Raw genomic sequence first — 24,665 nt, forward strand, 5'->3', positions numbered from 1 at the left:
TCAATGCTGTAATTTCATTCCTAAACAATCAAAAGCCATTTTCGGCTCTGATCAGAAGATTCTTGATAAATAACCATTCACAAAAAGTAACATTTGCATGTAGGACACTTCAAGCATCCCTAAGCATGCATTTGGCTAGGCTAACTTAAACACTACTAACAGTAGTAAAAATATTAAGAAGACTTTATTTTTACCATGAAATAAAGAAATTTGTAATAGTCTCAGATACAGTTTAGGAGTGTTTTAAAATTATGGTGGCAGAGTGAGTGATGTGAATCCTGCTGCTTGAAGAAGAGTCAAGGGCAGTCTTTAAAATCAGACCATCTTCCTGGTGATCATAACCGCAGACACGTGGATGATGACTGAATTCCATTACAGCCAGGGAAGAGAAAGTTATTCACTTTGAATAAGACATTTTGGGGCTGTTCAGACTCTTTCCCCCAAGGTTTCCCTTAAAGCAGTAGAGAAAAATATCTTTTTAAATTACCTCCATGACACCCACAGACATTATTCCTGGGTAGATACAGGCCCAATGGGAGTTGGTGCCTGAAATGATCAGTGGGGTTGAATTCAGTTAGTGGCACTGCTAAGTGGTGCCTGCGGAAACCACGGTGTGCAAAATATATGTCCCACTCCAGGATTTGAGTAACTTGCTCTACTTTCTCCTAACATCCCCAGACTGAACTCCCCATTGTCACTCAGTTAGAAAGGGTCCCTTCCTCCAGTGAAGCTCCCTTTCCCAGCAACTTTAGTAGTAAGTTGCCCCAGGCTTTCTTTTCCTGTAACATTTACAGCTTGGCTTCATTTTTAAACCTGCAACCTATATATAGTGTAGGACTCTCTGAGTCCAATTCTGAGTGCAATCACTGAATTGGGAGGCTTAAAATTGATGAAAGGTTTGAAAAATAGGTAAGATGAGGAAATGCTGAAGGAAATGAGGTTACTTAAACTGGAGAAAAGAGCACGAGACATAAGAAAATCAGTGATATGCTATAGCCAACTCATCCTAGCTATTAAATTTTTATGAATTTTGTGAGCTGATTGTTAAGCACAACCATTAATCACAGGTAAATTATATAAACATATACTACAAACAAAAGTAATACAAAGGAGCACAGGAAATTTTGGGGGGTGATGGTTATGTTTATTATCTTGATTGTGGTGAAGGTTTCAGGAAGTATGTTGAGTACTGTAGAGTGATTGCTAGAACGTTGTAAATCTTATTTATTCCACTGTAAAATTTGATGTAAGATTTCTCATAAGCCCATTGTTAGTAATTAAACCCTTCATTTCCCTTATGGTATCTATTATTTCATAGAAAGAGGTAGAAATTTGGAATCTCTATTTTGGAGTGGGGAAGGATGCATTCTCCTAATCAATGAGATTTGTCACTTTATCATGTGACATGGAAAGCTCCTGGTGACCACAGGTTCATGGTGGCACAGTTGGGAACCTCTCCAACAAACTCAATAACTCAGGGGTAGGAGCTAAGAAAGCTAGTGGCATGACTGATCCAAAGTTTGAGGCCAGCAAGGAAAATGTACTGGCAGGTTGAGAGGTGAGGAAATTGAGGAAACATAAAACAGGTTATTCTGGAGTACGGGCTGGAAAGACAAACAAATACGGTCCATAGTTTCTAAACTTTTAGGTATTTACAAAATAGTGAGCCAAGAAAAGTTGTTTAAAAATGATTTTAAACAACAGCCGGTGCCCACTATAATTTGTCTCAGGTTCAAATGAATCACTAAAATATTTTAGCTCCCAACTCCATCTTTCAATGGGATTCTGTTACATCCTATTTTGAACTTTTTGAAATAATATTCCTTTAACTTATTATTTAAAAAAAGCTGCTCAAATCATTTATAATTAAGCATGATTTTGCCAAAGTTCATAGCAACCTTCTTGTCCTTAAGAATGGTTTTGGTATCACGCCTTGCAAACAGCAATTAAAATAAAAGCATTCTGCAGCGGGTATTTCTCTGTTCCCAATTTGTGCCTTCTAATAAAAATTGAGAAACAATTAGACCATAACCCTTAAGCCAAAGCTTTGTTTTAGTTCAGCTTTTGTGCTTATAAGGAATACAGACTTACTGGCATTAGCTAGCTCAAGGAAAGGAAGTTTACTGTAAGGTCTCTCATTGAAAAAGAAAAGGAAATGATTGGAATTACAATAGCACCTGGTCTTAGGGACCCTGGAGCTGAATGGTTGTTCAGTTTCCAGTATCTGAATTATATAAATATTCATCCCAATGATCCTGACGCTGCTTCTTTTGGTTCCACTATTAGAAGGTTTCCTCAGAGTTTCTGCCCCCCCTCCACGTTTTTGCACAGGGCCCTCTAGCAAATTCTTACTTCAAACCTCCAAGAGGAAATATGATTGTCTCAGTGTATCTTTTTGTAACAGTCAGAGGTGGAGAGTCAACCTATGGATTGGCTCCCAAAGTCAAGAGCCCATCTCTACTCCAATCAGGGATCACCTGGGCAGCAGAGCTCTCCATGGAGTAGCTCCCCCAGAAGAGGGATAGACATGGTAGGTGATTTTAATTACAATTGCCAGCAGCAAGGAACTACTGTATAGCACAGGGAACTATATTCAATATCTTGTGATAACCTATAATGGGAAAGAATCTAAAAACTGAAACTAACACATTGTAAATCAACTATACTTCAATGAAAAAATTAACTAGTTAGTTAATTAATTTTAAAAAATTGCCAGTAGGTCAGGGCTGAGGAAAAATGGGCCCAGTACTTACCCAAGTGCATTCTGGGGTATATTTAAGAAACACAGTAACAACACTATTAAAAAAATTCTCTAGTCATTTTGTTGCCTATTCAGATTCTGTCAATTGTATCCTGATAGATTTGCAGCTGGGGTAGAGCTCTGTACACAAAGTGTGCTACATAATAGGACATTATGATTATAATTATTTTTTTCTTGAAACAAAGAACTCTTACAATTGGCCATTGATCCGGAAGATAATATCATTATAATATAAGTGACAAGGCAATCACGCCACAAAAAAGCTCCTTAGAAAGGCTCTCAATGTCTCAAATTTTTGCTTAATAATCACTGTTAACCTTATGGATAATTTCTGCAGGTAAAACAAGTCAGAGTTTAACTCTGGTTTATTAAAAATTTTTAGTTGTACTAAAAGTTACTTATATGTACATGTTATTCAAATGCCTAGAAACGTTATTTCGGCATTTTGAATCATATTGCATTCAGATGTCTACAAGACTTATCTTTTATTAAAACATTTTATCTAGAAGTTAAGTGTACCATATTCATTTCAGGAGTTATATTCAGGAAGCACATTTAATTTGAACTATGTTTAGAACTGTAACAGATTGTGTGAATTAAGTAACTTTAAAACTAAAACTTATGATAGTTTCCTACCACATAATGATTACAGATTACAGCCATCCTGGGGGTGCTAAGATAACAACACATGTCTGTTTTTTGAGCCCAAGTTGTTCCTTTTTACAAGGGTTACCTGGGCACTACAGAATTTGGACAGTTAGGGGAAATTATTCATTGCTATTTTATTTGCAATATTAATATGCTTTAAAGGATTACTACATGGTTATTACTCCTATAAGCATTATTAAATTCTTCAAACTCTTTAACTATTTTCTAAGTGTGAGTTAGACGTTTTTAGGATAAATTCGGTCTTAGATGGCTATGATGCCATTTATTTAAGAAAGTGCTGTAGTATACATTTGAGTTCTTTTATCCTGCTTCTGGAATTCTTGGTCAGTTGAGAGGTAGGAGAGATCCCAGAGAAAAATTACAGTATTCCTATTAATTTAGACAATTAGAGGCTCAAGAAGTTAATTTGAATTTTAAGACATGTCACCTCCCAAGCAGTCATATCCAGTTATAAATGTATAAAACCAAATAATGGTTTTAAAATATGTAGATTAAAAACAATCAGACAGGAAGGAAGACAGGAAGGAAGGGGATAGGACACAACCATTAAAAGAATGACATAGGGTACTACAAAAACTGGTTAGACCCAACTAGGCCCACGGTGGCAGAAGATTTGACTTACAGTAGACCTTGAACCTCATTGTAATATATTAGCTAAAGGACACCCCCACCAGCACCATGACAGGTGCCATGACATTTCCGAGGCTGACCATAAAAGGCCAAAAAGTGGGCTGTGGCCCAATTCCTGGAAATCCATGCTCTCACTTTCTGAAATGGTCTGCATTCTGCCTATGGAATGTGTATCTCTCTAAATAAATTTGCTTTCATTTTACTTCGGCTCTTGAATGTTTTCCTGCGCAAAGGACCCTCCCAGGACCTTGCTTGAGACCTGGGACATGACCTTTCTCTCCCTCCCTCTTCTCCTGCAACAATGGCAAGAGAAATATTAGTAGAAAGTCAAGTGCTGAGGAAAAAGAAAATAATGATTTGATCACGATGTTTTACATAATTGCTAGAACCTCAAATTTAGGTCTAGGATTCCTGTCAGCCAAACTAAAGAATAAAAACAGAGTAAATTTCAAAAAAGGAATATAAATCAGTTCTTCAGTAGAAACAAAGATTTTTCCTTACATTAAAATTTTAAAACATTTTTATTGATAAATATATTGATAAATATAACATGTATACAGGAAAATAAACAAAATGACATGTTCTGCTCAATAAATTATCACAAAACCAGCAACTAAAACACGACAATGAACAAAGCCAACACATTAGATACTCCCCCTCCCTCTTGGCTCCAAATCATTGCCTCTTCAGTAACCATTATCCTGCCTTTATGGTAATCACTTTCTTGATTGTTCTTTATAATATTATCACTTAAGCTTACATCCCTATACAATATAGTTTAATTTTGCCTATTGGAATTTATGTAAATGGAGTTATATACTATTCTTGCAGAGGAAGGAGTAGGTAGTCTGGCTTCTTTTGCTCAAGTTTAAGTTTATGAGATTTTTTTTTCCTTGTTGTTGAAAGGAGCTGTAGTTTTTCATTTTTATTACTATGTAGCATTTTGTTGAGCAAATATAGCTCAATATATTTACCCACTCTACTGCTGAATGGTATTGGGTTGGCTTCCAGTTTAGGGTAATTTTGAATTTACCTGCTAAAAGCATTTTTATAAAATGTATCTTGATACACAAGTCCATGAATTTCCATTGGTTATAGTCCTAGGAGTGGAACTGCTAGATCAAAACCCGTTTTCCAAACTGTTGGACCAAGTCATACCCTCACCAGCAGTTTCGTGACAGTTCCCATTGATTGGGGCCTCTGGCTCTGGGTTAGCTGTGGCTGTGGTTTCATCACTGTTTTACTTACTTGATACCCCTATTGTCAGTCTTTTTAATTTTTAGCTATTCTGATGGGTGTGAAAGAGTATCATATTGTGGTTTTAATTTTCATTTTCCTCATTACAAATGAGGTTGAGCAAGTTTTGAGCAAACAAACTTCACAAGTTTGTTGATCACTTTGATTTTCTTTTGCAGAGACTGCTAAAGTATTATAACTGACCCATTTTTCTTAACAGTGGTGAATCATTTCCTTAGTGATCTATATCTGTTCTTCATATATTTTATATATGGGCCCTTAATTTTGCATATTGTAAATATCTTCTCCCAATTTGTGCCTTGCCTTTCATTCTCTTTAATGTCTTTGGACAGAACGTTCTTAAGTTATGAATTTAATGTAGTCACATTTATAATTATTTTCTTTATAGTTGGTGACTTTTTGTTCCATTTAAAATTCATTTTCTGTAATGAAGACAATTTATACCATCTTATAGAATGTTATTTTATCTTTTACAATTCAATATATAATCAATTTGCATTTGATTTGAGGATATGGTTTGAGGCAGAAATTAAGTTTCTTTTTCCATGTGTATATCAAATTGACTAAGCACTATTTATTATCAAAAAGTCCTTTTCACACTGCTCAGGAGGGTCATCTTTGTTTTAATCGACTGTACACTTATGTAGACATCTGTGTCTGAGCCATTTATTCTGTTTCTTTCATCTATTTGTCTATCCTTTCACCATTGCCACACTGTCTTAACTGGTAGAGATCCAACTTTATTGTTTTTCAGAAGATCTTCAAGAGTTCCTTGGATGTTTTTAGGCTTTTGCATTTCCATGTTCATTTTAAAATAAACTTGCCATATTACACACATTGATACACACACCTACTGCCATTTTGAATGGATTTGCATTGAATCTATAGATAAATTTGGGAAGCACATCATAACAATATTGAGTCTTGCAACCTATGCACATAGTATAATTCTCCATTTATTAGATCTTCGATTTCTTTCAAAAATATTTCATAATTCTCTCTGTAGGGGTATTGCAATCTGGTTAAATCTATTCCTAGTTAATTGATACCTTGTATGCTACTATAAATCATATTTTTTTAAAAAGTCAATGTTACACTTATTATTAATCTATTGAAGCATGATTGATCTTCGAATATTGACTTCATATCAGCAACTCCGTTAATTTATGAATTTAATAACTTTTCCTACATGTTTTGATTTTCTATGCACATATCCTCCATGAAAGAAGTTTCATGCCTTCCTTCTTAATCTATATCTGTATTTCCTCTTCTTCGAAATATTAAACCCCACAAGAACCTGAATCCGAGTAAACTCAATACAAAGATGCCAGTGGATTCTTTCCACGTCGCATGCTCTCATTCTCAGCTATGGTGGCCAGACGGCTGTCCCTTTCAACCAGTTCCTATCCTGACGAATCCGAGCAGAGTAGAGCAGGTTCGCTGCGCGGGCTGCCGAAGCGCGCCGCTTGAATCCTGGCCGCCCCGCCCCTCGTCCGGACGCAGCCAATCAGAACCCGCCTCTTACGAGCGTCCCACCGGCCAAAATGGCGGCGGCGGTTGGCGCGGGCCCGGTTTGTAGTTCCGTGGCTCCGTTGCTTTACTCCTCCCGTTGCAAAATGTGAAAGGAGAAGTGGCTGGTGGAGGGCGTCCTACGCAATGAGTCGGCGAAGGAAATATGCGGACAGCCCTGGCCTGAAGAACACGCCGCGCAAAGCGGCGGCGACTGAGGAATGCAGCTCGGTGGTCGAAACGGGGAAGAGGCGGCTGAGGTCGGCCCGCGGTTCAGGGCCCTGTGGGGCTGGAGAGAGGCCTCTCCGGCCTCTGCCGCAGCAAGAGCAGCCGCCAGTAGCCGCTTCGTGCAGTAAAAGTAACCCCGAGGGTGAGACGTGGGCAGCGGGGTCTCCCTGGGCTTCGGCGCCGCAGCTTCAGAGGCCAGCTCGTGACCAGGAAACCCCGGGTGCAGGTGGGAGTGGAGTCTGAAGTTGTGTTTTCTTTCCCTGGGCTTCTCCCTCGTGAGTCCAAAATTAACGCGACCCGCCCCCCCCAGGGCTTTCATCCCCGAGTGTGAGCACTGCCCCGTTAGGCGTGACAACCGCTTGTCGTCCCTGCCACAGGAATAGATTGTGGGGTTTACCTGTTGGAGGGAGGAAGGCTAATTTGTAGGCTGCTCCTCCAGGTATCAATAGTGGCAGAGCGAGGAGAAATAATATCTTGTGCCTTCTGCTTATTACCACGGGAATTATTTCCCCCTAAACTTTTTGCCCTGATCTGACTTAGAGAAGGGGCCGTCTGGAATATATAGCTATCTCTATCCTCAAAGCCTTGGTGATGTCTCAACTCATTATGAATAAACCGGAAGTTCCTTTGTATAATGTCCCTCATAGTAGGAAACCGAGGGCCCCTGAGTATTTCATTCTGATCACTTTTTGGTGTTCAATTTTTTCTAATAAGTCCTGGTAGGAATTGAAACTCATATAAGAGCTCTTTCCTAGAGCATGTTCTTAAAATACAGCTTTTATTACCTTACTTGTTTTTAGTTTGACAGAGCAATTGCAGAATAAACAAAAAAAGTGATACTAGACAAAACCAAGAAATGGCTCACTAAAGCTTTTTGAAGTAATTAGTGTAAGTTGGATAGAGTTGGCAAAAAGAAGCTAAACATAGACTTTTTCTGAAGTTTCTGTTGAAATGCTTTTGATTTTTGAAATGTATCTGTGAATTACAGGTGCTTCCCAAAACCTCCTAGTTCCAGGGGTAATGAATGGAATGACTAGGTTATACAGTATTGTACATTTATAGAGCTATTAGATTGTCTTAAAATACTTGCTATTTACAATGTCAAACTTATGAAGTACTACAGGGATTTTATGTGAAACATTTCAGTTGTGGCTAAAGTAATATAATCATCTCTGGGAAAGAAATTTATAATTGGACTATAAAAAAAATTTAGTCTAAGCTGGTATTTAACATTGGGGTATTATGAAGTAAAGTAATGCTTTCAAATGCAACAATTGTTATTTTAATCTTATTTTATGTAGAAATGTATGAAACACCAAAGAGAATGCTGCAGATGGATTTATTGTCATCTGCCTTCAGTTCTCCTAATGATCCAGATGGACAGAATGATATCTTTTGGGATCAGAATTCTCCAATGACGAAACAGTTAGGTAATTTGTTAAAACATTTTTATCTGGGTGAATATTTGATTAATGATTAGGATTTAACTGTAGAATTTCAGTCAGATATCCACATCAGGAACTTTTATACAGCAAATGTTTTTCGAGAATATTAAGTGATCATGTTTCTGTGATACGCGTGTAATGTCAGAATGCATAGTGATCTAAGCCATGCTAATTAAAATTGTGTTCTAAGACGTAACCACTATTTTTAAAAATTAGTTTTTTGTTTTTAATTTATAGAAATGTCTTTGTTTCTTTAGGTAAAGGAAGAAAAAAGCGGATTTACACCACAGATAGTGATGAAATCTCACATATTGTTAATCGCATTGCTCCTCAGGTAAATATCAGTATTTTATAGTTTATTTTAAAACAGTGAAAATATGCCACTAAGTTTTTTTAATAGTTCATTTATGTGAAAAATATTTTGTCTTATTCAATTCTTTTTTAAAAACAGAGCAGCAAAGATTATTTTTACCTATTCTACCACTGAAATGCATGTTTTGAAAAAAGGACCATAATTTAAAATTGGTAATATATATTTTCCTAAGCATATGTATATACTTCTTTAGAATGATGATTTTTAACTAGAGCTTTGTGTTTATTTTGTTTTTAATGTTATTTAACAATATATGGTATCATTTTTCAAGTTACTAAAAGAGTAGAATCAGACAATAAAAGTTTAAACTTCTAAGTTTTTGGTGATGGGTATTTTTTTTCCTGTCTATAGCACACCTTTTCCTCATTGAAACTGCTTTTCTTAATACTTGTTGGCTTATAATATCATCAAGAAACATAAAAATGGAAAAAACATTGGATTTGGAGTTAGTTCTCAGTCTGCGTCCTATGCTGGATGACCCTAAGCAAGTCCCTTAAACTCTCAGAACTGTAGTTCATTCAGCCATTAAAATAGAATTATTACTTGTATTGCTCTCTTTCTTGGATTATTATGATGACTGAATTGGATAAAAATTTATGTAAACTACAGAGCACTACAAATGCTAGGTTAAAGTTAATTATGATAGTTAAATTATTTGCTATAACAGAACTGTATTTAAAAATTTATTTCAGCTCTTGTAATGCTTGAGTGTAAGGGAAGTATAAGTTTAGGTCAACCTCTGTTCTGGACCTCTTTCCTTTCTCTTTTTCTTATTTAGCAACATTTAAATCCAGAAAACACCCAATTTTTTGCTTAGTATCTTTTCCATAGGAAGTTTAATATTTTTCCTTGAAATGCCCTTTGATAGTGACTATATGTTGACCATAAAGAATAGATGACACTGGCCCAAACTGTGGTTGCAAGGATCACCATCATCCAGGTGGAGGAGACAGGAAATAAAGTTTTTCTTAGCAACTATAAAACATCCAGAATTACAGCTAACACAGTCAAAACAACTCTGTTGCTACTAGCTCTACATTCCATGTTTGGTATGTCATAGAAATGCATTTTACATACAGTTCATTAGTTAAATAGCCTTTATACCATATACTACTTGCTTTATAAGTTAACAATAGATCTTCATTAATTGTGGGTTTCACATGAAAGAAGCATAATAAAATGTGTTTGGGCTGGCCAGCCTCAATAGTGATAAAAAGATAGTTGAGTAAATAATTGGACTCTACCTAAGTGGGCTGGAAATAATAGCTCACATAGAGAAATGGCAACAGTATGCAAGTGGTAACTTGTGTATAAGAAAAAGTACAGTGAAATTAGTTGCTTTTAAATATTACCATTTTCAACTGAGCACTTTTAAAGCACGTAAATCTTTGGTAATATCAAGGTCTTTTAAAGAACTTGTCATTTTCTCAGAATGACGTATTCATGTTGTTTATTTTTAGGTGAGTTATCCTCCTCAAATAATTATTTAAGTCACCTTAATAGTTCCAGAGATGACATTTTTTTAAATTTGCACTTTTAATTGGTCAGTCATTTTGCTTTCTTCAGGGATACTTTTTATACAATGTTGTTTTTTGAAGATGGTGTATATTTTTCCATCATTTTTACAACTCTGCACAGTATACTCTAGGATATGTGCTTAGATACCTTTTACAGCACCTGGATTGTAATTATTGATGAGGAAATTTTAAAAATATAGCATTTACAAATACTATAAAAAAATACTATAAAAAACACATAGGACCCATGTATATATATAACTAGATGTATAAAGTTATTGTACTTTTATATTCTAAAAATGGAATGAATTTTAAATTACTTGGTAAATGGACCAAAAACTATCCATAATTAAATCATTAAGAATGTTATTTTTCCCTAAATTCAAGATTGTTGAAACAAAAGGGAAAATATGTATTGCATCTAGAATCAAAATTATTGCTTTTCTTGGGTATTTTGCAAAGCTAAAATCTACTAGGTTCAACTGGACATCTAAGAAAACTGCTTGTTGATTGAGGATTTTGAAATACCAAGTTGTAGGTATCTTTTCACCTAACTTTCTAGTGAACAAACATGAACTGACATCTTTATGCTCAGCATTTTGCTAGATGCTGAACTATCAGGAATAGTCCTTGCCTTCAAGTAATCTATAAACTAGTGATAAGATTATTTTAATTTGTGTGATAGTTGCTTGTTTATGCTCATTCTAGGTACTATAAAAATAGAGTAGAAAATGATTAACTTGTTTAATTTATTGGTTTGGTTTGTAACTAATACACAAATTTATTCTCTAATTTTATGCATGATCAAGTGACTGAAGGGTATAGCAGAAAGATCCAGGACTAAAATGGCTTTTTTCTAGCCTTAATACTGGTAAAGCTTCTTTACCTGCTTTCTCTACTTACTTTTTGTTCTTATCCCTCATTCATAGCATCAGTTCTAACCTTGCACTTATCTCTAGCTTGGTCCTGATTTAATTCTAAGTTGTCTTAATTCTACCTAAGTGTTGTCAATTAAGGTCAACATGGATTGTCCCAACTTTAGATAAGCGTTATAATGGGGATAGGGAAAATTTGGAGAATCAGGTGATACAGAAAAAACTCCATATGTATCTCTCTTTATTCATAATACTAACGATTCCTGCTACATGGTTTATTTCTGATACTAATGTTTATTTTATGAATATCTTATGACAACTGAAATAAGTTGTTCAGTTTTCTTTTGATAAAAGATGTGCTCTTACTATTGAACATGCATTTCCTAATTAATTAAATTCTTAAAAACAAAATTTTTTTGAAAATAAGGAATTCCCAATTCTGAGTGTTTTCATTCCCAGAAACATAAATAGATCACTTCTTGCAGCTTGTTAGTGCTGTCCTCCATCTTCTCATTGTTTTGGAGTTTGTTTAGTAGCTATCACCTTACCAGAAATTATTGCTTTAAGAAAATAATTCAGCATAATTAAAGTGGATTTTTGTTTGGTTGGTTTTGGTACTTTTACACCTCTTTTTTTTTTCCCCTTCTGCCAAAGGATGAGAAACCAACAACAGACTCCATGCTGGGGGTGTGGATTGGTGCAACTGCTATTCCTTGTACTCCTAGTGTAGCAAAAGGAAAATCAAGAGCAAAACTCAGCTGCACAAAGTAAGTTCAAACTTGGCAGTTTTTCTAACATTCAGTGAAGTAAGTATTTTTAATATTCTGTTTTGGTTTTGTGAATATGTCAAAATGGTTATAAATTATTTTCCTTAATTTTGACATGTAAAATTTTGACTTAAAATAATTATAATATCAGTATGTGTTAAAACTTTTGAATTTTAACATTAAAATATGTTAAGTAACTGAATATTTATGACTTAGAACTTTACTTCGTTGTAATTTTTAAAATATTTGTTTAATAGGTTAAAATCACAAAATCAGGAGGAGGAACTTATGAAATTGGCTAAGCAATTTGATAAAAATATGGAAGAGCTAGATGTGATTCAAGAGCAAAACAAGAGAAATCATGATCTTATCCAGATGATTTCAGAAGCAGAGACTTTAAATAATTACAGAGATAATGTACAGATGCAGTTACTACATGATATAGTTCCTGAAATAGATAATGCTATGATAAAGAAGCCAGTGAAAGAAAACAGGATATTTGTGGTAAATGATCAAAACAGCAGTCAGAAGCCATTTGACCAAAATGCTGAAGCAGCCTTTATCGCCATTTTTGATGGTTCTACTCAGAAATGTAGTGGACAGTTAAGCCAAGATCTGTCAGATGCTTTCTTGAGCACCAGTAGTACTACCTTTGGAAAGAAAAACGCTTTGAAAGAGGAGAACATCATTACTAATGAAACTCTGGTCACTGAAAAACTACCAAATAAAACCCAAGGATCACTTTCTCATCAAGTAGATAATCCTGGAATGACAAAATCATATGTGACTTCCTGTACTAAGGAACCAGGAGCTTTTAATAAGCACAGTGATACATTTACAACCAGTGATTTTGAGGATGATTGGGAAAACTTACTAAGTAATGAACCTTTTGTTATGCAAAATATTGAAATGTCTGAACTTTTCGCTGCCCCTGAAACAGCCCAGATTACTGATCAAAAGGAAATTTGTACCTTTAACAGTAAAAATGGTAAAAGTAAGTCGGGAATGAATACAAGTCTAGATACCAGGTTAAGGGATTCAAAAATTTTACAAGATCTTCCTTCAAAGACATGGAACAGTGAATTAACAGATGCTGCAAAATACAGATTTTCACCAAAGCCGAATGATAAACCAAATAAATTCTCATCCACTGGAAATAAAATGAAATTGGAGAAATCTTTTAATACAATTGTTGTTCAAGACAAAATTCAAGACTGTGCAGTTGCATCTAATCTGGCAAAAGTAAATGAAGATACTCATATTAAATTTACTTCTAATGTAAATGCTTCTGAAAAAAAGTCTACTTTGAACCCAGGATGTTCTAATGAACAAAAAAATAAGTCCATTTTTAATCAGTCTTTGAAGGCACCTACTAATGTCGAGCCTTTAGGCTCTGCAACTTTGGGCAATAAAACCAGTGTTTGTAACCCAAATCAGACTAATGTATCAAAGCTTCGTTCTTTCTTTGATGATTGGAATGATACATCATTTACCAATGAAATTGTTAAAGCCTGTCATCACTTAGAGAATACCTGGGAAGCAGATGATGTAGATGATGATTTATTATACCAAGCATGTGATGATATTGAAAGACTAACTCAGGAGCAAGACATTAGAGTGGACAGCAAGACATCAGAAAGTGTATTTGGGATCAATAATAGTTCTAAACACGGAGCCAAAAACGTGTTTACTACACCTAAACAAGGAAGTCCGTTGGTGCAATCAGAGCATTTGAATCTGAACAGCGTTTCAGTGCAAACATCTTCATTGACAGATAGCTTACAAATAAATAAATCAATGAAGATGGAGAAAAGGGAAATTTGTGGAAATTCTCCGGGGTTTTTAGGTGCCACGACAAATTTGACTATATATTCTAAGAACTCAAATTGTCAGATCAATAATCTACATGTCTCTTGGAATAACACTGATGTTCCAAAACAAGTGAATAGTTCCAAATCGGTTCTTACAGGAAGTTCAAGTTTGAATGTGAGTTCAGATCACATGAGTACAGAAATTGCTGCTAATAAGAAGAAATTGAGTACTCCACATCTATCGCATAGCACTGTAACAGATGAAGCTCAGAGTGACCTTAACAGAGCAGTGAGATTTTCTAAGTACATGTTTACAAAGATAAAAAATTCTCAAATTCTTTCTCAGTTTAATAACAATTGTATAACAGGAAGTATCTCTGGTACCAAAATCACACAGGGTTTGCAGAAAAATAAAACTGTCAACCCATTATGTGGGAAGGCTGTTCAACAGCAGTCTTTGGGGAAATTTTCTGAATCTTTGAAACAAACTTCAAAAGGTATGTATGAAATAATTTTCTTTGAAAAGTAACCAAACTAGTTATTTGTTTTATTGAATTTGCATAACATACAAGTTAAAAACTATGATGTTTAACTGGAAGTTTTAAAGTGATTCTTAAAAATAATGATGCTGGAATATACAAATACTGGGTGATTTATGTTTTGAAAAGACTGCATCGAATTCTTTGCCAACATTTAATACAGTGACTAGTGTATAGTGGGCACTCGATAAGTATGTGTTGAATGTTTTCTGAACATTTACCTGGAATTTACCTGGAAAATTTTACTTATAGATTCATGTATTACTGTGTGAAGATTCCTTTGTTCACTAAATATCTCATTGTTTTAAAATTTGAATAATCTTACTCCTGTGTGTAGCAGAATATTGAGGTGAACAATGTTTGAAGATTTAGAGCATTCTAATTAAATGCCTTTGCTAGAATACCATCTGATATAAAACTGTTAGTTATGATGGTTAGAGTTGTTATTTACTTACTCAGTACATCCTGTGATCTTTGATTCTTTCCAGTTCTTCTTTTCCCCAGTTCTTTCTATCAGGTTCCATTGTTTCTACCTCAAAAAATATATCTGAAAACTGTCCATTTTTCTCACTGTCTCCTGCTATCACCCTTATGCAAGCCAATGTTTCCTGACTGGACTACTGCAGTTCTTTTACCTGTTCCCTGTCAATTCTAGTCTCCAAAGAGCAGAATCATCTTTTAAAACGAGAAAAAATAAAAAACAAATATGGCATTTGTCTGCTTAAAGACAACCTTCAGCCACTGTCCGTCATATTTCAAATAAATCCAGACCTTACCCTGTGATCTACAAGGCCCTGGATTATCTCTCCTGAACCTTCCTGTCCTCTTTTTTTGCCTTACCTATTAGGCTTCAGCTACACCAGCTGTACTTCAGTTCCTCAAACAGAGTAAGTTCTTTTCTAGTTCAGGAGCTTTGACTGCTAGTCCCAGCTAACACTGCTTCCCAGCATGTGACTGCCACCCCTCCTTTGGCTGGTGCTTTTTTTTAAAAAAATAAATTTATTTATTTATTTGTGGCTGAATTGGGTCTTCATTGTTGCACGCGGTCTTTCTCCAGTTGTGGCAAGCAGGGGCTACTTTTTGTTGCGGAGCATGGGCTTCTCATTGTGGTGGCTTCTCTTGTTGCAGAGCATGGGCTCTAGGCACATGAGCTTCAGTAGTTGTGGTGTGTGGGCTCAGTAGTTGTGGCTTGCGGGCTCTAGAGCACAGGCTCAGTAGCTGTGGTGCGTGGGCTTAGTTGCTCCGTGGTATGTGGGATCTTCCTGGACCAGGGCTTGAACCCGTGTCCCCTGCATTGGTAGGTGGATTCTTAACCGCTGCGCCACCAGGGAAGTCCAGTTGGTGCTTTTTTATCCTTAGGTCTCAGTTTCAGTATTGATATTACTATCTCACAGATGCCTTCCTTCAGCAGTCTATAAATGCTTTCCTTGTTATTTTCAGTCATCTCTCTTATTTCCTTCATTTCTTTTATCACAGTTTGCAATGAAATATTGATAACTGGCTGTCTGATCAGTGAATACCTAGGCCTACCACGGCAGCTGCCAGTTAGATGTTTAATAAGTATTTGAATGAACATCATGCAATATAATGTGAAAAGTCTGTTATTCACTGATACTGTAGTAGTTTTTAAAAGGGAATATTTCTGGCATAACTACATGTGCTTCTTAATGCCCAGGGCACTTCACCAGAAACCTAGTGCCCCCACATGCCTACGCCAAATCTGCTGGCTCTTTTCTGTTTATCCTTTAAAACCCAGTGTGTTTCTAACCACGCAGAATGATTAAGGTTCGCTTTCTTTGGGTTTCTGCAATACCCAGTGCTAACTTCTGTTACAGCATTTACTATGCTAGCTTGTAATTATAGATTTCCTTAATCAGTCTCCCTCACTTGGGGCTAAACATTAGGATTCTTACTTATTATGTAGATCAATGCTTCTATGGTTAAGGGAGTTTTTAGTTTCTTTTAACATGATTGTTTTCTGTTTAGATGATGCTTTTGTTGGCATTATTGCTACAACTTCCCTATTTAAGTGATCCTTCCCTTTAAAAAAACATTGTAACAGTAATATGTAGTTTTATAAAAATAAAGAAAACAGTATAGATTAATTTGAAGTAAAAAGGTAAGTCCTCTATTTCTCCTTTCCTCCAACCATTCCTCAGGGAAATTATATAGTATACACTATCTGGCAACTTGGTTTTGCTTTCACTTAATACATTGTAACTATCTTTTCCTGTTAGTACATATAGATTTGCTTTAGTCCTTTGAGTGACTACATAGTATGTCATTATATGGATGTACCATAATTTATTTAACTGTTTCTCTGTTGATGGAGGTTTAGTTTGATTGCAGTTTTTTGCATTATAAACAGCAGTACAGTCCTCCAGTGAATATGCTACATAAATTTACACACAATTGTGTGATTGTATGTTAATTACTGAAAATTTATGTAAGGTTCAGAATGTTTTAAATTTTGATGGATATCTCCAGATCATCCCCCCAATCGCATCAATTTATATTCTTATCAACACTGACAATGAATACTTCTCTACATTGTCACTCAAACTAGATATTTTGAAGCTTTAAAATTGTTGTCAGTCTATAATAGTTTTAAACATTTAAGTTTATGTTTAAATAAGTATAATTAATTGAAGCATGCTTCCAACATGAATTTATTTACTTATAGTTGTAATTCCATTAAAAACTAAATCTCTCTGGAATATTTGAGTTTTTCCAAAACTCCTGTCTCCTGTCTTATCTGCATTTTTTTAATGGATGGATAATCTGCCTTTCAGTTTACTTTACAATTTTTCTGTTAAGTTTATTGATAGTGCCTAATATTCTAATTAATATTAACATTGTTGATATTTTCTTTTGTTTCTATTTCCTCTTACTTTGGTATAGCAAGCTGCTCTCCAGGAAATATCTTTGAAACAAAACCCTTCTAACTACCTCATTGCTTTAAGCTGGCTTGGCTAACTGTGGCCTGTCCAAATCCAGCCTATATAGCCTGCTTTTGTACAGCCAGCATACTAAGATGAATTTCACATTTTATTTATTTATTTATTTTTGGCCACATTGGTTCTTCATTGCTGCGAGCGGGCTTTCTCTAGTTGCGGTGAGCAGGGGCTCCTGTAAGTTGCGGTGTGCGGGCTTCTCATTGCGGTTGGCTTCTGTTATTGCAGAGCACAGGCTCTAGGCGTGCAGACTTCAGTAGTTGCAGGACGCAGGCCCAGTAGTTGCAGCGCACGGGCTCTAGGGCGCGTGGGCTTCAGTACTTGCGGTGCGTGGGCTCAGTAGTTGGGGCTCACGGGCTTAGTTGCTCCGCAGCATGTGTAGGCTCAGTAGTTGTGGCGCACGGGCTTAGTTGCTCCACAGCATGTGGGATCTTCCCAGACCAGGGATTGAACCCGTGTTCGTTGCATTGCCAAGCGGATTCTTAACCACTGCACCATCAGGGAAGTCCCACTTTCACATTTTAAGTGGTTGAAAAAAATCAAAAGACGTATAATACTTCATGACTTTTGAAAACTATATGGAATTCATACTTCATTGTCCATAAACAAAGTTTTATTTGAACACAGTCACATCATTTACTTATATGCATCGTCCATTGCTGTTTTCATGCTGCAAGGGCAGAACTGAACAATTGCAACAAGAAATCACATGCTTTTTAAAGGTTAACATACTTTCTGGCCTTTTACAGAAGAAAAAAGTTTCCTGACCCCTGCTTTGGGATTAAGATTAAAAAGAGCCACTCTTGCTTTGTACCTCGCAATAGTTTGAGACCTTGCTATGTATTTTCATTGCAGATTGTGTTAAAGGAAGTGCTGATGGGAGACATGAATGACTCTCTTGAAATCAGATTTGCCTAATGAGACTTTATTAATATCACAAAACCAGCTGTAAGGCCAGTTTTAGTGAGCTATGTTCTTTTCTGCCATCATGGACTATTAACCTATTTTCCTTCCAAATTTATGGTCAACTGAATGTAAATTGTGTGTGTGTATATTCTAAGTTTCTTGTGTTTCTCAGCTTTCAGACTAAAATAATAGATAAATTAGTCAAGCTAATTTTAAAGTACATTTTAGTATTATTCTCTAAGAAAAAATAGCTACAGTCTGTGAGATAATTGACTTAGAAAATAAAAGGCAACAGAATCATCCAGGGAGTTTGAGATATGTGTCCCTTACCCTGAACACCTTCTCTCATTTCTGACTATACTGAGGAAGGAAAGATGGTATATTTTGAGTAAATATCTACCTTAGTTAACAAGAGAAATGTCATAACCACTAAATTCTGAACCTCTGTCTAGATGTCAGTGTAAATAATATTTCTCTGCTGACAGTGCTGCAAATTCTTATTTACTTCTCTGAAAGGTAGATTTTACAACATAAACAATTTTACCAATACACGGTCACTTAAATATGTATTAGGATGATGGGCTTGATTTTAAAACATTATTTAAATGAAAAAATAGTTTTGCTAATTTTAAAGTTTGATTTTTATAGCATTACATAGATAATCTAATATTTTAGCCCAGAGTGACTTAACTGTGGAATTAATTTTATTAGAAGTCAGAATTTTGGTAGAGGCAGAATTGGATGTGTTATTAAAATAGAACTTTCTCATTTTCATTTATCTAATTTAAAACATTGTTTATTTTATAGTAGGCTTATCTGAAGTATACACTAAAGTGTGTTGCATAAGAATATATCAGAATGCTTCATATTTTATATATTAAAAGACATTCATATTGAAAATTTTATTCAGATATGCTGCTTCTTGAAATAGTTTTCCAATGTTTGTAGAAAATATATCTTCCGAATAAAAATATAATATCTGACAGTGAGTTACATGTTTATTGACATAATAGATTTCAGTCTATTACTCCAAAATATTTTTCCTGGATAGCTGAAATGAAAATCTTGGAGTTCTATAGAGGGAAAAAAGTAGGAGTAGGAATATTAACATAGGATATCTTATAGTATAAAAATATACTCTTTGAGGTATTGGTATCTAATTTAATCCATTATATTTTGACTCCTTTTCTATTACAATTTATATAACATTTAAAATTCTAATTTGTTTTTAAAATATATTCATTTATTGGTTATATAAATTAGATGTCATTGTTCACAAAAATTATTTGCTGGGTAGTCAAAATGTACACGTTTTAATCAAATGGATTTTATCTCACTGTGAAAAGAGTGCATCAAACAGATTGATCAGTGCTTGATTTTATTTTGGTCTAGAGCCTTGTACTGTACTGTATCTGTACTTGTAGTCTTATATTTAGTAAAGTATAGTTTAATAACAAAACCAATGTAGCAAATCTGGGTAATAAAAAAGTAAAAATTAAAATTTATTCAGAACAACTATATAGTCTGTAAAGCTAATATCTATATTTGGTTTCATTTTTAGAGGAAGAAGAGAAAAATAGAAAGTATTCTCCTGAAGAAATTCAGAGAAAAAGACAAGAAGCACTGGTTCGAAGAATGGCCAAAGCACAGGCATCATCTGTAAAGAAAGACAGCTCCCACTTAACTTGATTTCTTTAATGAAATGTTACTTGGGAGGTAACAAAGACAGTTGATAACTATCTATGATAGGAAATATTTTTTCTTGATTTCTCTATGAGAAATTTAATGCTGAGTTATAAAGCATGGACTTCTACTTTATTTAATAAATCAGTGTTTACAATGGTCAGTGAAACCTTTCCTTGGAGATGCATGTGAAAGTAATTGCATGTAAGTTTTGGAAATTCAGGAAAGTTAGCAGTTATGTAGTAGAATCATACAGAGTAAAGTCGTTTTATTTTTAAATACTGTGATTGCAGAGGATCATCAAAAAATAGATAATCCACTTAACTCTTACTGTAATAAATCTTTTCCTAATACAAAGCTTCAACTTACTAATAGAGATTATTTCTTTATAGCTTTTTTTCAATAACTGTTCCTTAAGGTTTTTATACATTTCTGAATTTTAATTAATACTTCCATATTCTTAGGGACATGATTGGTAGGAAATAAAGGACTTCATAAGAAAACTACTATTTTCAATTCCTAGTTTGTAATACATGTGAATTTAAAATTTTCTAAAATGTAATACATTTTGGAAACTTCCCACCATTTTTAGGGAAAATGCTGATTTAAGAAGTTTAGTTTTGAAAGAAGAATGTGGATTAGCTATATAAGTAGTGTACCATCAGTAACATTTAGAACTGTCAGAAACTTTAGATATCATCTGGCCCAGCTTCTTCACTGTATAGGTGAGAAATGAATACTGTTATTCCCAAAGTCAGAAGGCAAGTTGGAGCTGTGCTAGGATTAGAATGATTTCTTTCATTCTAGTGGATACTTAGGCAAATGGTACCATTTGCTTCAGAGTATTAATTAGTACATAAAATAACTTGTGGGCGCATTAATTATTTTATAGTATAAAACTTTAAAAAAGTAACTAAAATACATTAAGCGACTGATAATAATGCTTATTGTTTCTTGTATTAAAGAATTAACCATTCCAGGATATAAAAAATGAGAATCTTTTTCAATTTTCCTATAACTATGTAATTTTCCCTTGATTAATTTACTGACTTTGCTAATTTGTTCTTCTCTGTTACTCTCTTTTTAATTTTGCTTGTTTGGAATTTGCGAAGCCAGAAGTAAAAATCTTAGCTGAGGGCATAAGGACGGTAAGAATGCTTTATTTATCCCAAATGGCTTTAGGATACCTGACGAGAGTTATAAATGTGAAACACCTATGAGGATGTTCACCACTATTCAGGTATCTTAGAGCTATGATAGTATCAAAGTAATTAAATGCATTTTAAGGTATTGCTCTATAGAGATACATAATTTTGAAAATTGTATTTTCATATATACAGTGGAGTAACATATTCTAGGTAATGTTTATTATTTGCCTAAGAATATATAAAAAAGTATCTAAATAAATATAGGTAGTTTTTCTGTGTAAGAAAATGAAGAGCTGAGAATCTTTATCTTTTTCTAAAATGGCTTCACTGTGTTCTTACTACTCTTTAGATATCTCTACTTTTGCTTAGGCCCCCCCCTGCCTACCACTTGATTTCTCTAGAATGCCTTTAGCCTATTGTGTCCAATCATTAAGACTCAGCCCAATAAATTTCAGTTGCTTTGACAATTGTACCTGACCATCCTTACTGGAATTGATTTCTTTTCTCTTATCATTGTGGTACTTATTTCTTGTATCTTTTGTTGGACAGTTCTGTAATGCCTTATGTTATTCAGTTGTATATGTATTCTAGTAATACTTCTAAAAGTTCTTTGTTTGAATCTCTTCCATAATTTTGTCATATTCTCAATACAGCCTATGCTACTGTTTACTTAGCAGTTTTCTTTAAAATGACCCCTTTTCTCTTTAAAGGCTGACTTATAGTACTTAGGGATGGGGGTGGAAGAGTGGCTTGGCAAATCTGAGCCTGAACATGCTCTTCACAGTTTCCTTTTCTATCCTGATTCCTCTTCTTTTTTTTTTTTTTTTTTTTTAGATTCTCAGAATTTATTCATAACTGAAAGTATGTACCTTTTGACCAACATCGGTGGGTTGATTTTAATTGACACCTAGGACAACAAGTTTTCTATATTGAGAATTCCCACAGCAAGGACAGTGAGCTAGCATTTGTTTGGAAAGGCCTCACTCTGGTTGTTCATCTATATTATCTCTGATAAACACTTGAGGCTTTGCTAATTTGTATAATGAACATTTAAAATGTCTTTGCAGTTGCAAAATTAGTGCTTGTTATTAGCATGTGAATGTTAAAAAATGGGCTTTCAATGGTCAGATTACTGAGGTTCAGGATATATACACCAACTGAACTACTTAGGGAAATCCCTGCACTGGCATGGATTAAACTGCAGCCAGCCTATCCTGAGGAATGGCTCAGACAGACATGTATTTGCACCTCTGTGTCATAGAGAGTACATATCCTTAATGTCATTAGATAATGCCAAGCTGTTTCCTATAAATGTGCACCTTTTACAGTTCCATCACACTTTAAAATGCTTGACAATCTGTTGGGTGTGTACTAACATCTTATTGTGGTTTTAATTGGCAATTTCCCTACTACTAGTAAAGTAGAGCCCTTTTTCATATGTTTATATACCATCTGAATTTCCTCAATTATGAGTTGCTTGTATAGGCCCTTTTCTGTTGAGTTGCCCGTTTTTTCTTTTTTTCACACACACACACTATTTTATTTTTACAAGAGATAAATAAACTGACACCAAGCGTTGTAAATGGATGACCACAACAAAAGCAACAATGATTGCAATTACCAAACACTAAACACACTCATACTATGTCATAATATTGACATTCAGTCCAGTAATCCTCCACTGTAATAGCTCCTTTACTTTGCAGTGAGAATTGATTTGTATATTTTTTGCCTCTGAGTCCTTGTGGAATTTTTTTTTTCTTTTGTTCAAACAGAAAGTCACAAAAATTATAATCATCCTCATTAGGTCACTCAGTCCCATGTAATTAATTTTTTTTCATCTTGATCTTTTGTTAGCACTTTTATGAATTCATCAGTTTTCCATTAGAGTTCTGAAAATACTTATTCATTCAGTTCAGCAGTATAGTCAGTTACCAGAAACCTGTACTTGTCAGTCTTTTCCGTGAATTCCTTGAAGATGAAACCCTTTTATAGGAACATTTTTGCGAAAGCATCAGAGTACACCCAGAACTGTCTGTAGATGACAAAAGACTTAAAAATCACCACAGTTAAAGATTTGATGACAGTTCATAATAATGCAATTGACAAGGAAATTTAGTTATTTCTGATATACATTTTAAAGTAATAACGAATTATGACTTATAACATTATACCAGAACATACAAGATTTTTAGAAATTTCATGTAATGTCTGAAACATTTATATTAACATATTTCCATACAAATAACCGAAAGAAAGTTTAGTATTAGTTGGGTTTTTTTTGTTTGTTTTTTTATACTGCAGGTTCTTACTAGTCATCAGTTTTATACACATCAGTGTATACATGTCAATCCCAATCACCCAATTCAGCACACCACCATCCCCACCCCACCGCGGTTTTCCCTCCTTGGTGTCCATACATTTGTTCTCTACATCTGTGTCTCAACTTCTGCTCTGCAAACCGGTTCATCTGTACCATTTTTCTAGGTTCCACATACACGCGTTAATATACGATATTTGTTTTTCTCTTTCTGACTTACTTCACTCTGTATGATAGTCTCTAGATCCATCCATGTCTCAACAAATGACTCAATTTCGTTCCTTTTCTTGGCTGAGTAATATTCCATTGTATATATGTACCACAACTTCTTCATCCATTCGTCTGTCGATGGGCATTTAGGTTGCTTCCATGACCTGGCTATTGTAAATAGTGCTGCAATGAACATTGGGGTGCATGTGTCTTTTTTTTCTTTTTGCAGTACGGGGGCCTCTCACTGTTGTGGCCTCTCCTGTTGCGGAGCACAGGCTCCAGACGCGCAGGCTCAGCGGCCATGGCTCACGGGCCTAGCCGCTCCGCGGCATGTGGGATCTTCCCGGACTGGGGCATGAACCTGTGTCCCCTGCATCAGCAGGCGGACTCTCAACCACTGCATCACCAGGGAAGCCTTGCATGTGTCTTTTTGAATTATGGTTTTCTCTGGGTATATGCCCAGTAGTGGGATTGGTAGATCATTTGGTAATTCTATTTTTAGTTTTTTAAGGAACCACCATACTGTTCTCCATAGTGGCTGTATCAGTTTACATTCCCACCAGCAGTGCAAGAGGGTTCCCTTTTCTACACACCCTCTCCAGCAATATGTTGTTTGTAGATTTTCTGATGATGCCCATTCTAACTGGCGTGAGGTGATACCTCATTGTAGTTTTGATTTGCATTTCTCTAATAATTAGTGATGTTGAGCAGCTTTTCATGTGCTTCTTGGCCATCTGTATGTCTTCTTTGGAGAAATGTCTATTTAGGTCTTCTGCCCATTTTTGGATTCAGTTGTTTGTTTCTTTAATATTGAGCTGCGTGAGCTGTTTATGTATTTTGGAGATTAATCCTTTCTCCGTTGATTCGTTTGCAAATATTTATCCCATTCTGAGGGTTGTCTTTTCGTCTTGTTTATGGTTTTCTTTGCTGTGCAAAAGCTTTTAAGTTTCATTAGGTCCCATTTGTTTATTTTTGTTTTTATTTCCATTACTCTACGAGGTAGATCAAAAAAGATATTGCTGTGATTTATGTCAAAGAGTGTTCTTCCTGTGTTTTCCTCTAA

At 35.0% G+C, this 24,665-nt stretch overlaps 1 protein-coding gene across 3 annotated transcripts; it reads left to right on the forward strand.

The window, feature by feature from the left end:
* Window positions 1-6,849: 6,849 nt before the first annotated feature.
* On the forward strand, window positions 6,850-21,541 carry ETAA1 (ETAA1 activator of ATR kinase). 3 transcript variants are annotated; one of them, XM_004331030.4, is made up of 6 exons: window positions 6,850-7,196; window positions 8,356-8,484; window positions 8,757-8,833; window positions 11,919-12,031; window positions 12,289-14,339; window positions 19,803-21,541. In XM_004331030.4, the coding sequence occupies exons 1-6, from the start codon at window positions 6,974-6,976 to the stop codon at window positions 19,928-19,930; spliced, it is 2,721 nt and encodes a 906-aa protein (XP_004331078.1). In that variant the 5' UTR covers window positions 6,850-6,973; the 3' UTR covers window positions 19,931-21,541. The 3 variants fall into 3 exon arrangements, with proteins under 3 accessions (XP_004331078.1, XP_019798789.1, XP_019798790.1); XM_019943230.3 differs by having other exon boundaries at window positions 6,856-7,280; XM_019943231.3 differs by lacking the exon at window positions 6,850-7,196 and having other exon boundaries at window positions 8,351-8,479.
* Window positions 21,542-24,665: the final 3,124 nt, after the last annotated feature.

The sequence above is a fragment of the Tursiops truncatus genome, chromosome 14 (assembly GCF_011762595.2).
Source record: "Tursiops truncatus isolate mTurTru1 chromosome 14, mTurTru1.mat.Y, whole genome shotgun sequence".
NCBI lineage: Eukaryota > Metazoa > Chordata > Mammalia > Artiodactyla > Delphinidae > Tursiops > Tursiops truncatus.

Excerpts from the sequence above, each read along its gene's own strand:
- ETAA1 (XM_019943230.3), top strand. The coding sequence starts at position 6,974 with ATGAGTCGGCGAAGGAAATATGCGGACAGCCCTGGCCTGAAGAACACG. Across the intron at positions 8,834-11,918 it reads TTAATCGCATTGCTCCTCAG|GATGAGAAACCAACAACAGA; the intron begins GTAAATATCAGT and ends CTTCTGCCAAAG. Across the intron at positions 12,032-12,288 it reads GCAAAACTCAGCTGCACAAA|GTTAAAATCACAAAATCAGG; the intron begins GTAAGTTCAAAC and ends TTTGTTTAATAG.